The sequence below is a fragment of the Macaca fascicularis genome, chromosome 10 (genome assembly GCF_037993035.2).
Source record: "Macaca fascicularis isolate 582-1 chromosome 10, T2T-MFA8v1.1".
In the NCBI taxonomy this organism is placed as follows: Eukaryota; Metazoa; Chordata; class Mammalia; order Primates; family Cercopithecidae; genus Macaca; species Macaca fascicularis.
Window position 1 is genome coordinate 118,182,766 of NC_088384.1, and position 12,951 is coordinate 118,195,716.

The 12,951-nt window shown below is 54.7% G+C and overlaps 2 protein-coding genes and 1 long non-coding RNA gene across 6 annotated transcripts in view; 2 read left to right on the forward strand and 1 right to left on the reverse strand.

The window, feature by feature from the left end:
* Window positions 1–565: 565 nt before the first annotated feature.
* On the reverse strand, window positions 566–7,600 carry PSMA7 (proteasome 20S subunit alpha 7). The gene is made up of 7 exons (XM_005569510.4): window positions 7,396–7,600; window positions 5,003–5,129; window positions 3,947–4,071; window positions 3,210–3,332; window positions 2,308–2,427; window positions 1,509–1,571; window positions 566–790 (listed from the first exon to the last, which is right to left on the reverse strand). The coding sequence occupies exons 1-7, from the start codon at window positions 7,489–7,491 to the stop codon at window positions 698–700; spliced, it is 747 nt and encodes a 248-aa protein (XP_005569567.1). The 5' UTR covers window positions 7,492–7,600; the 3' UTR covers window positions 566–697.
* Window positions 1,072–4,375, forward strand: LOC141407951 (uncharacterized). Its single transcript, XR_012419596.1, has 2 exons — window positions 1,072–1,651; window positions 3,515–4,375. It is a non-coding gene; the product is annotated as an uncharacterized lncRNA (long non-coding RNA).
* Window positions 7,601–7,690: 90 nt separating the features above from the next.
* The window catches only part of SS18L1 (SS18L1 subunit of BAF chromatin remodeling complex), a 40,473-nt gene continuing 35,212 nt past the window's right edge, over window positions 7,691–12,951 (forward strand). For 3 of the 4 annotated variants that reach the window (XR_012419593.1, XM_045363252.3, XM_074005629.1), the window contains exon 1: window positions 7,691–8,079. Coding sequence is in view for 2 of the 4 variants with exons in the window: in XM_045363252.3 (XP_045219187.1) it covers window positions 8,011–8,079 (69 nt within the window). In the remaining 2 variants the exon portion in view is untranslated. The remainder of the gene's footprint in view (window positions 8,080–12,951) is intronic. The other variant, XM_065523363.1, reaches the window with a different exon arrangement.

Sequence of the window (12,951 nt, forward strand, 5' to 3'; positions counted from 1 at the left end):
TCCTTTTTAGAAGGTATGTGCCCAAAACCAAGGACCAGAGCAAGTGGTAGCATGGGAGAAAAGGGGTGACCCGAGGACACAAAAGCCTTCAACTGCTGCTGGACTGGAAGCCAAAATGCAAGAAAGGGCAGAGAATAGCCAGAACAGTCTTCAAGAGAAAGTAGGGAGCAGACATCAAGATGTGGTCTATGAAAGTCAGACATCGAAAGCTGCTTTGAACAAAGCTGCTGCTCTACAGAATTAACCCAGGGCTACCTGTGTTTGTGTCCTTGACATTATACATTCATTAGGGGACTAGAATGAAGGTCTAAAAGCAAATGGAAGTCATTCTGTGTCTACAACAGAGAAACGGGTCTGCTGAAGGCCAGGTTTCTCTGCAGCACCCAGGGCAGCAGCTGATTTCCCAAGGGAGGAATCTCTGTCTCACACTGGCTTGCTGTCTTAGCCACAAGGAACAGAAAGGAAAGCTCAAACTTAAGGCAGCTCAGGGTTGAAAAAGAAGGGTGAGAGATGAGAGGAATACTATGATTGCACCTAAAGATACACATTCTCTTAAAGAAAAAAAAAGGTTAAAAAATACGGAAGTTTATTGTAGGACACTCAGTGTGAATAAATGGAATGGAAAGGCCTACACATCATTGAGGCTCATCCATGATTGATTTGAATTTAAAAATTACAAGCAAAGACATTTTATTCATCATGATGCTTTCTTTTGTTTCTTCTTTTCGTTTTCTTCTTTTTCTTTTTCAATTTCAGCAACATACTTCTCAATTTCTTCAGGATTTAAAATCTATCAAAAAAAACTTCATGGTTACCTAAGCCAAACAAGGTGCCAAGGAACCAGCGCCCTCTTCTGGGGAGGGTAGCCAGGCTTTGGCACTGCTGCTCATACAGCCTCTTTGGAGAGGGACCTCAAGGAAAACAAGAGGATGCTTGCCTGACCTAGACAAGTATTAAGAAGCAGCAGCAGATCTGACTGGCAGCTGCTCAGCATGCCCAGAGAACACGCGTGGACCATCTAATCAGAGGAAGATGGGAATCTTCTCTTTGACGTATGGGGAGCCTCAGAAAAACATTTTCCTTTTTTTTTTTTTTTTTTTTTTTTTTTTTGAGACGGAGTCTCGCTCTGTCGCCCAAGCTGGAGTGCAGTGGCCGGATCTCAGCTGACTGCAAGCTCCGCCGCCCAAGTTTACGCCATTCTCCTGCCTCAGCCTCCCGAGTAGCTGGGACTACAGGCGCCTGCCACCTCGCCCGGCTAGTTTTTTGTATTTTTTAGTAGAGACGGGGTTTCACCGTGTTAGCCAGGATGGTCTTGATCTCCTGACCTCGTGATCCGCCCGTCTCGGCCTCCCAAAGTGCTGGGATTACAGGCTTGAGCCACCGCGCCCGGCCCATTTTCCTAATGTTAAAACCACAGAACGACCCCATGATGTTTCCTTCTGAACTGGTACTGCCCTGATCATGGAGAAAACTCACAGGTAAAGAAAGCAGACAAACTTGGTGATTACCTTGAGGGGTTGATCTCGCCTCATGACAGCAAGTTCAATGTTTTTGCCACCTGACTGAACCACCTTGAAGGGAGAGAAGACAGGAGCATTAGCCACCTTTCCCTATTCAAGACAAAAGCAGCTCTCAGGAGTACCTTAAATAGGTGTGTACCCAAACCCAAGTCCCAGGAATGGAGGTCCCAGTCCCCCAAAACCTGTGTCTTTGTCCTAAATGCATTTATGAAGTCTACTTGGGATGCCTGCACACCCTCCTGCCTCCCAGCACTGGGACTCCTCTCTATTGCACAGCAGCTGTGCTCAAGGCCCTCCCCTTGACATAGTGGTCACCACCAGGAATCCTGATGCCTACACTCCAGCCTGGCCTTCCAGCTAGTCCCTCTCTGGTTTCACCTGCTAGCACTTCAAGGTCTCAACAAAGCCCAACCGTATCTCCAGTTCTCTAATCCCGACTTTAGCAACAGTTCAAGCCTCTGGAAGGCCTAGTGATGGCATGAGGAGAACAGATTCCACAGCTGGACAGCTGGGTTCACATCCTGCCTCTGGTTCTCATGCTGTGTGCCCCTGCACAACCCTCGGCTGCCCCAGCTGGATAAAGGCACTAATGATCACACCTTGCGTGGCTATTTCAAGGAACACAGCAGTTAGGATACACCATAGACCAGAGCAGTGCCGGGCACATAGCAGTCATTAGGCATTACTGTTGGATCCTTGCCACTTTCCTTGCTGCCCATCTACCTACCAGTCACCACCAAAACGTGGTATCTTCACCACCTTGCCTGGATTCCAAATGCAAACTTACTTCCAGGAGTGCCTTGATCACCAGCTTAATGGTCAAGTCATCTGTTTCAATGGCTTCATCAGTATAGTTCTTCTCCAGGAACTCGCGTACTGACTTGGCACCCCGGCCTATGGCATTGGCCTAAAACAGATATGTATGTTGTCACGTGGCATAGGGCATGACAACCCAGGGCCAGCCCTGGAACACGGCTGCCCCACATGGGCCGCCCAGCCAGTGACGGTGGCAGGAGGCAAGCTGGAGTGCTGGACAGCAGCCCTGGACACAGGCCCTGCCTTGTGGCTTCCTTTTGCAAAGAGCTCTTTAGAATTGGTGCTAATTCTTACCAAGAATGGGATTATACCTTTTATTCCATTATCAAGAGGCAATGGGAGATTTTTTTTTTTTTTTTTTTTTTTGAGATGGAGTTTTGCTCTTGTTGCCCAGGCTGGAGTGTAGTGGTGTGATCTCGGCTCACTGCAACCTCTTCCTCCTGGGTTCAAGCGATTTTCCTGCCTCAGCCTCCTGAGTAGCCAGGATTACAGGCATGTGCCACTATGCCCAGCTAATTTCTTTTGTATTTTTAGTGGAGACAGGGTTCTGCCATGTTGGCCACGCTGGTCTCGAACACCTGACCTCCGGTGATCCACCTGCCTCAGCCTCCCAAAGTGCTGAGATTACAGGCGTGAACCACCACACCCGCCTGAGGATTTTAATTTATGTGGTCTATCCTTACAGCTTGCTGCCCTTTGATTTTCTTCCAAACAGCAATGTTTAATACTTTTCTTGCTCTCATAGGACTAGGTTAACTTAACCGACTCATTCACTGATACAGGGCCTACAGCAGGAAGCCCAGGACCTCCCACCCCTCAAAGCCTTTTTCTGGCAAGATTGTCCAAAGCCCCTTTGTCTTGTCACGAACTCACCTTCCAGGCATGGTATGTGCCCGATGGGTCAGTCTGATAGAGCCTAGGAGTGCCATCAAAGTCGAAACCCACAATGAGGGCAGAGATGCCAAACGGCCTGCGCCCATTGCTCTGCGTATAACGCTAGCAAGAAAAGAAGCAGGTCAGTACCATCCAACTAAGAAATTGCATGTGAGGAAAGAACCGTACTTAGTCAAAGTATGAACATTTTAAGTCATGCCCAAGCCCCCTCTCAGATTATTAGCAGTTGAAATGATGTATTAGCCAACAGCTTTCAACATCCTTTTCTGCATTTTCACTCCTAGAAAGACTCACCTAGCACCAGAATTGTACCATGGAGGACAACTCAGGTTACTGGAAGTTACTTTGACTGGTAGACATGTATTCTGCTTACACGTTAATGGCATTTCCTCATAGGGTGGCTTCTAGCCCCCTTCAACTGCTTGGTGACTAGTAACTCAGGATGGCAAGACAAAAGCTATCATTTCCCTCTAGACACAGGAATTTGGAATATCCCATTCCAGGACCTGAGAACAGAACAGTGTTACTCAAATTGGTGAGCTAGGTCAAGTTACGCTTGTGCAAGTCAAGATCAGGATCATGGAATAAATCAGTTTTCTGATTCATCTGAAGTGACATGCAAATCCACATGAAGTGACATGGCAGGACGACCCGCCATGGCGGAGCAGTGACTGCCCTGCTGCCAGAAGTGAGCATGCGATCAGGCAGGCACCCACCTGCTTCAGGCTGGCGATGTAGCGGGTGATGTACTCCACAGTGACCGGGTCCTCCACAGTTAGCCGGTGGCTCTGGCACTCCACCCGGGCCCTGTTGATGACTATCCTTGCATCGGCGGTGAGGCCTGCAGGGAGAGCAGAGAGGCTTCTGCTGGAGTAGAGAGAGAGCACAACCTACAGGCTGGGGGACGGACACGATGACCCAGCATTTAACCTTCCACAGACCCCCAAACCGGCAGCAAAGCTATTCTAAGTGACTGGCAGTGGAACCTGTCAGCCCCTGGGAACTTCTAAGAAATTGGGTACAGATGCTTCTCGATGTGCAGTGGGGTGGTATCCCGCTAAACTCATCGTAAGTCGAAAATACCCAGCTGAAAATGCATTGACTACCCCATAAACCCATTGTAAATAAAAAATTGTTGGCTGTTGTGCAGAATCTGGATTTTTAAAAACATTGTAGATTGAACCATACTAAGTCAGGGACTGTCTGTATATGAAGAATTGTGTGCCTCGGACCATACTTAAACACGGTACCTGAGTCCTCTTGGGAATCTTAGAAATTGAGTTAATCCCTAATTTCATTACATAAATTGAGATCTTCCCAGATTGGATCTGCTGAGAGGAGAAATGAGCAAGACCAAAACAGCGCTGAGAAGATGCCGAGGCATGGCCTGCATCCACCAGTGCGGTCCTTTTTACTGCTGGGGATGGCAGGACGTGGTTCTGTCCTCTCCATGCCACAGATGCAGTTAGCTCTACAAAGTCCAGCTTTTCTCTAGATTGTAACTGACTGATACAGAAAAATAACAGTGGAGGTCAAATTGTACAGCAGCCAGAAGTGTTTTCATCCATTTAGTCATTTCTCTTTCACCCGCTATGGCAGAGAGGCCACCAAAGAAACTGGCCAACTTAAAAGTCCAAATTCATTTCTTTTAAATGATTTTCATTTACTCAGTTTATATGGCTCACAACAGCCCACACACCGAGTTAATCTCTAAAGCTCTATTCTTCGCTGAGACTCTGGAGAGTAAGACAGCGCTCCCCACCGACGCGTACCTGCAAAGGCCATGCAGACATTGTCATCCAAAGCACAGATCTTCCGCACTGTTCTTTCATCCTGCAGTTTGGCCACTGACTTCTTCTCCACACCAAGAACAACAATGTCTCTTCCTCGAACACCAACCTTTAATTAAGATCCACAAACCACATAAGAAAGTGACATGAGTGCTGGGTGCAGTGGCTCATGCCTGTAATTCCAGCACTTTTGGAGGCTGAGGTGGGTGGATGACTTGAGTTCAAGAGTTCGAGACCAGCATGGACAGCATGGCAAAACCCTGTCTCTAAAAAAAGTACAAAAATTAGCCAGGCGTGGTGGCTCAAGCCTGCAGTCCCAGCTACTCTGGGGGCTGGTGGGAGGATCGCTAGAGCCTGGTAGGTGGAGGCTGCAGTGAGCCATGATGGCTGGGAGACAGAGACAGCAAGACCCTGTCCCCTCACCCCACCCCACCCTCTGAAAAAAAGTGACACATGGTTCTACTGCCAGGCAGCAAGCACTAGGAGCAGATTTGAACCTCGGTCCTGGGGGATACGTACTCTGGGTAGCAGCTCCCACTGGAAGGTGTGTGCACCCACACCCCTTCCTCCTCCACTTGTCTGTCACTGTGGTTGGCACCACATCCTGCAAACCCAGGGGCATTCATCTACTGCTGGTAGAGCTAGCCCAGGCGTGCTCACCTAGGTGCCCAACCTGCGCCTTTCAAATGCTGAGATGTAGTTTTAGTTACAGCATAGCTAGTAAGTAACCATTATATAATCGGCATGTGTTTCCTTTCAACCCAATGAATCAAACAGTCCCATGCAAAGCCTGGAAGCCTCAGACTTTCACACTCGAGTCTGGTGTTCTGAAGGCAGTGTTTCTGTAGTTGTGAAATTGTATTGAGCCACAATGCACTGTTTCCTGCACTGTGACATACTCATGTGACAGCCGTGGGAAGGGGCCTGATTTGCCACCAGTGGACAAGGTGTCAACTGTTATCCCAAATTGTTTATGGCTGATACTAGAGAAGGATGTAGCTGTTACTAAAAGCACCGACAATCACTGACAGTCAACCCCGAGTCAAGCCAGAAACAAAGGGAACCATCATTGGGATAAACAGCGGCTCCTGGTTTAGAGCAGGGGCTTCTCCCGCTTAGCACTGTGAGCACCTGGGCAGGCTGATCTCACTGTTCCTGCCGCCCTAAGCACGGGTGGGATATTGAGCAGCGTCCCTGGCCTCTACCCTCTAAATGCCAGGAGCACCTCTGCAAGGTCTTAGACCACTAGAAAAGTCGCCACACACTGCCAGTGGCCCCTGTGGGCACAAAACCATCCCTGGCTGAGAAGTTCTGGTCTCAAGTGTTCGGGTTTTCCGGGAGCTTTCTCAGGTACTGACTCACTTGACCTTCAACTGACTCGAGGCCCAGAGAAGCTACATGGATTTGTTAAAGCCAGGTGCAGCCAACTGGCGGAGGTGGGAGTATTGGGGTCGAAGGCAGGGGTCAGCCGACTCCTAGTGCTCTTTAAGCTGACTTAGATCACCTGATGAATAACTGGGCCTTCATTTCAAAACAAAGATTCAGAAAATGAAAACAATTCAAAATTTAGAGAACCGTGTGTGCTTTCTTTGCCTGCTCAAACCTCTGAATACCAGGTGATAAAAGAATAACGATCTCACAGGCTGACCAACAAAACTGACACGTCTTGATGCTACGAATTTAAGTTTCAAACAATGTCACTAAGGTCAATGTACACGAGCCCTCGTCAAAATTGAAACGGCCGTGTTCAGACCAGTCCTGACCCGGGCGGCTGCAGCCCGGCCCCGGGAAGGCTCCTTCCGGCAGAGTGCAGGGACCCGGGAAGCGCCCGCCACCGGCCAGACCAGCGAGCTGCTTTGTTCCCGAAGCCCACCTGGGCCTAGAGAACAAGTGTTGCCCTGGGGCGGGTGGGGGTCCCCGTAACGGGGGACTGAGCAGTTCGCTACCCAGCCACCCGGCTGCGTGAACAGCCCCCAGCGAGCGCACAGTCGATCCCCCGCGGCCTGCAGCGGCCCTCGCCCGGCCTCTGCAAACCGGGTCGGCGATGCGACCCACGCGCCCGGCCGGGGCCAGGGGTGCCCAAGATGGCGTCGCCACGGTCCCGCGTGCCCGGTGCCCCACGCGAGGCCGGGCCCCAAGCGAGGCGCTGGGTGGGGAGAACGGGCCATCGCGGCTCACGCCAAACGCCGCCTCTGCAGGCACTCGTGGAGACCGGCAGCGGGGCCCGCGCTCAGCTACAGCCCCGACTGCCCACGCCGCTGCCCCGCGCACGCCCGCGTGCGCCCACAGCTCCGCGCCCGACCCCGACCCTCTCTCGGCTCCCCAGCCCCACTTCCGCCCGCGTCCCCGGCCCCGCGCAGGCCCCGGCGGCTCACCGCGGTCGAGCCCTTCTTGACGGCCTCCTGCGCGTACTCCACTTGGAAGAGATGGCCGTCGGGCGAAAAGACGGTGATGGCGCGGTCGTAGCTCATGCCGGCGGGGCGGCGGCCGAGTTCCTTCCGCCGCGACTCTCAAAAGCGCACACTCACGGCCCGCGCGCACCCGCGACTCCCGGCGCCACTGCGCCCGCGCCCCGCCCTCGGCGCCGTGACCTGCGCTGCCGGCGACGGGCGGCGTCAGGCGGCGTCGGGCGGCGTCAGGCGGCGTCGGGCGGACGTGCGGGCGGGCGCCGGGGCGGGGCCAGGCCGAACCACCGGTGGCCGGGGGTGGGAGGCGGTGCTCCGGCGGAGGGCCGGGCGCTGGGTGCGAGGGGGCCGCCGGGGGCCACCGTTCGGCACTGGGCCGCAGACCCTTCTGCAGGGCGGAGCGGCGGCGCCGCGGGCCCGGAGGCTCGGCGACGGCGACGAGGCGGACGAGCCCATGACGCGGCGCCCCCCGCGCCCCCGCCCCCTGCCCCCCCGCCGCTACTGCGGATAATGAGCGCCTCGGGCCGCCGAGCGCAGCCGGAGTATCCACCCCGATGACCACGGGCTGAGTCCCGCGCAGCCACCATGTCCGTGGCCTTCGCGTCCGCCCGGCCAAGAGGCAAAGGGGAGGTCACGCAGCAAACCATCCAGAAGGTGGGCCGGGCCGGGGCGGCGGCGCCGGGCGGCGGGGCTGAGGGCGGGCGCTCGCGGGGCCGGGGCGCGGGCAGCTGGCGGGCGCAGGGCGCGAACAAAGCCGGGGCGCAGCCGGGCGGCCGCGAACCCGGACGGCGGCCCGGTGCCCGTCCCCGCGTTCCACGCCTGCGCGCCAGCGGGCACCGGGCCGTGTGGGGGGCGCTCCCCGGAGAGCCTGCGCCAACTTTGTTGGGGCGGCGGGTCCCTCGGGCCGGGGCACGGGGCGCTGGGGGCCGGGCGGACGCTGGAGGGTGCCGGCCCCCGAGCGCGCTGTCCTCCGAGTCCGCGGCGCGCGCTGGGAACAGTCCTGGGCCGTGCCGGGCGCACGGGGACCCCTCGGGGCCGGGGCGAGGGCTCGTCGCGCTCCGCAGCCAGTCTCGGTGGCGAAGGCGGGCGGCGGGCGACACTCGCTCTCTGCGCTCAGCTTGGCGAGTGGAGAAGGGCGCGGGCCGGCCTCCGGGCGCACGGAGATGGCGGGGCCCGCGGCCAGGGCTGCCCCTTCTGCCGCTGGAGCGAGGCGCGGACGATGGAGGCACAGAGGGACGCCTCCCAATGCCCATTTGGAGGGCATCGTTAGGCAGCTCGGCCCCGTAAGAAGCGCACCGCCCACCCGTATCCTCGCGGCCACGCCGCATTTCAGCGTGACACCCTCCCCCGCCGCCTCGCCTAACAAACTTGGTGGATTTGCTCCACAACCTTTCCTCTAGCTCCGTAAGTTCGGCCTTGTGGATTTCAAGAGACAGCGTTTACAGGGGTTTGGGATACCGTTATCCAAAGCCCTAAGTTTTGAAATTGAGACTTTGCATTTTCTGCTGTTTTTCGGTAGAAGACAAATTCGGAAGAAAATCAGCATTAGCCATTCCCGTTTCAGTTGTCGCAACATCTTTTGGAGTGACATTCGTTTTTTCCTCAACTCCGACTCCGTCTTCACCCTGGTGGGATTGCAGGGATAAACAGTGGTATTCCTAGGTTCCCAGGAGCGGCGTGTCTCCCTAAGGGGGTTCACCTTGACCTTGATTGTGGCTCTTATTCCTTGATGACATGCCAGTCTCCTGTGGAAGTTGTCCTAAATCTATCGCCTATTTTGAGACTATCCTTGCTGTTGCTAGTTTTAGAAATTTGATGGTCTTAACAAATGAGAACCTTGGCCAACTCTGAACAGGAGAGATTGAGAATAGCAGAAACACAGATTTACAAGTGTGGCATTTTAATTTACGTAGTAAACACTTATGTGTGCCTACTGTATCCCAGACACTTCTAAGGGTTTTATAAATTTTAATTCATCCAATTCTTCATAGAAGCTACTGGCATCCCGTTTAACAGTTAAGGACGCTGAGGTCTAGGGAGGCTGTGCCTTGCTGGTAAGTGGACGCTGAAGCCTGGGGTGCTGAGTGCCTTGCTGCTAAGTGGCACAGCCAGGTGTTGAACCCAGACTGTGACTCCAGGGTCTGCTCTGTTGGTACCCCTTGATCTGGGAACATTTGGCCAGGCGGAGGTCAAGCTCTAGGCTCAGAGGCAAATGTTGGAACCCGGAGCATCTCCTGGCACTCTGGTTTTTTGGACCTTAGCAGTCATTGTTCCTGAAGCTACTTTTGTCTTCAACGTTCGTCCTGTTATTTGCACTGCGCACACACTTCCATTGAAGCTCCCCAAATTCTCCAGGTAAAAGTGTGTATTGAGGTGCTGCCCCAAACATCAGATTAGAAAGGAAGAAATGCACCTGTGGACTGTGTGTCCCAGGGCAGAAACTCAGCCTGCTGACCATTGGAAATGGATCTTTAGTTTAGGCTGCTGACTTGGCCTGGTAGGGCCAGCAGGCTGCATATTGGGCTTGGTGTTTTGACAGTGAATGTATTTACCCAGGGATCTTTTACTGGGAGGTGTGAGAAGGCTGAGAAGGGTGTGAGAGGTGCGTGTTCTATGCCTAAAACGTGTGCTGTGTCCACAGTGTGTGCTAGTAGTCTCATGCCGAGAGCATTAAGAGAAGCCAGGGACCCCTCTGAAACCCGCTTGGTAGTGAAGGGGAAGGAAGAATACAACTTGTCCTTAACAACATAGTGTGTGGGTGGGGATCTTCCAAGCCAACTTCTACTCAACCTTCAAAGCCTCACTCAAATGTTCCCTGTCTCATGCTCCCTCAGCCGTCATGTGGCCCAGGAAGCACTTGCTTGGGCTCCTGAGTTCAGCATGTGACTGATGAATTCTTTGCTGATCCCCAGCCTCTCGTCGTGTCTGAGCACAGTTAGTGCTGAGCACGTGCCGGTGCATCTGTGACTCTGGTTCCATCAGTGGAAGTGTTTTGAAATAAGCAGATGCGTCAGTGTCCTGTGACTTCCTTGACACATTACCACAACCCAGGTGGCTTCAAACGACAGAAATCTATTCCCTTACAGTTTTGGAGGCCAGAAGTCCCAAGTCCAGGGGTCAGTTCCCTGCTCTTCTCTTGGCTTCTGATGGCTGTGGGCAGCCCTTGGTGTTCTCTAGCTTGTAGGTGTATCCAGCCAGTCTCTGATTTCATCATCATCTTTTTTTTTTTTTTTTTTTTTTGAAATGGAGTTTCGCTCTTGTTGCCCAGGCTAGAGTGCAATGGCACCATCTTGGGCTCACAGCCTCCGCCCCCCCACCCGCCCACGTTCAAACAGTTCTCCTGCCTCAGCCTCCTGAGTAGCTGGAATTACAGGCACGTGCCACCATATCCAGCTAATTTTGTGTTTTTAGTACAGACGGCGTTTCTCCATGTTGGCCAGGCTGGTCTTGAACTCCCGACCTCAGGTGATCCGCCCCCCCCCACCCCCCTTGGCCTCCCAAAGTGCTGTGATTACAGGCATGAGCCATCATGCCTGGCCTCAATTTCCCAGTTTTTATAAGGACTCTAGTCATTGGTTTTAGGGCCTGCGTTAATCCAGCAAGACCCCATCTTTGTTTCATTTTCAAATAGCTTGTTTCTAGTACCTCCCATGCGCAGGGACTGGGGTCCGGGCACAGTTCAGCCCACAAGAGTGCATTTGTGGTGAGGGCTAGCTCAGAGAAAGAGAGCCATGAGGCGGAGGCAGAGAGTCACAGAGGGTCCGGAACCTGGCCTGCATGGAGCAGGTATTGGGGGACCCAAAGTGGAAGGGCAGGGAGTGCTGGGCTGATGTGGGGAGGGTAGCTGGTGGTGACCAGGCAGCAGTGCATGGGTGAGATGGTCAGAACCACTCTGCGGCAAGCACCACAAGGGACATGACTGTGCTAGGGAACCCTGTGGTGGGGCTGGGCCATGTCACCACAGTGGCCCTTGGGCCTGGCTGGCTGTTCTCTGGCCACCAGCTGGGAACTGTAGTGTCCTACTGTCCAGTGTGTGCTCCTTACGCTGCTGTTGGGGCTGGGGCTGCAGTGGTCACCACGGACCATGTGGCCAGACTTGACCCCTGGGTTGCCTCCTTGCTGCTTGGCATACAGTAATTGGTCAATAAATGTGTTACTGTTTCTGTTAGTATTGGTTTTCTCATTGGTTTCCTTGGCCGGATAATAGCAGTGGTGTCTGCCCGTCTGCTGGGTGTCTGGATCCCCAGTGCCTGTTGCAGGGCAGGGTTGGGGAAGAGCTCTGAGGGAATGGGACAGAGCTGAGAGGAGGTGGGGCCCTGGGTCTGCCTGCTGTGTGGGTTTGGTGTGGGAAGACAAGACCTTTGTGGGGTGGGTTGGTGCCGTGCCCAGGGTCTGAGAGCCAGGGAGTGGTTGAACCTGGACCAGCCCTATCACATGCCCTTGGTACCCAGGTGCGGGGGTGGGGCATGGGCAAGGGGCACACTTCTGGGTGGGGATGAGGTGTGGAGGATGGGGTGCACACCCAGCAGACAGTGGGCACCCTGTGTGCTCCCTCAGACCTGGAACTTGCTGTCTGAAGGAACGCAAGCTAACTTGGCTAGGAGTGTTTGTAAGGTGAGAGCTGTCCTGTGACTGAATGGCTTGGGGATGCCAAGCCTCCCTTGCACGAGGCTGATTGACAGCATTCTTCCCGCTATCAGAGGCTCCCCCCACCTGAGAAGGGGAGCACGGGGGCCTGTCTTTATATCGCCAGGGATGAGGGGTGGGGTCCCCTCATTCTGGAGCCTGGGCTCAGCCCCGGGGAGGGACCCCGCAGCCACAGGCCTTGCTTGGCCTCCTTGCTGTCTTAGGTCAGGTGAGGGAGGCACTCTGCAAGGCCCTTGAGCCTGAGCGCTGTGGGCGAGGCAGGCAGGAGAAAGGCATTGTCCCAGAGGAAGCAGCCGCAGCCTGGCCTCTGTCCCCTCTGTCTGTAAAGCCTGGCCATACACCCTCTTGCTGGGCGCTCCTGAAGGTGCTTTTCCCAGTCCTGCTCAGCCTGGAGGGTGAGGAAGCATTTGGATAAAGACACAGTGCCTGCCCACTGCCCTTTACCCCTGACCTTTCCAAGGCTGATGGGTCTCCAGAGTCCCTGTCTGCCATCCAGTCGCTGGGTGTGGAGTCTGGAGGCAGCAGCTGAAGGCAGCCCAGGTCTTGCCCAGGTGGCGCTCACCAGCCAGCGGTCCCGGATGTTCTCCTTGAGGCTCCTGGCCTTTGCACGGTCTGTGCCCCAGGCCAGTGGGTTGGAGCCTGGGCACCTGCCTCTGTGTGCTTGGAGTCTGAGGACAGATTTCCTGGAATCCCCGGGCTGCAGATGGCGGAAGAGTCACGCCCGCCCCCAGTGGATGCAGGACTCACGCCCACCCCCAGTGGATGCAGGGGTCACACCCTGTGGCGTGTTACAGTGGATGGAGGAATGAACAGGCCCTGGGTGCTGAGGCAGTTAGCGGGCCGGCACTGATGGTCCGTAAGGCCTGTGGGGCCTGGGAA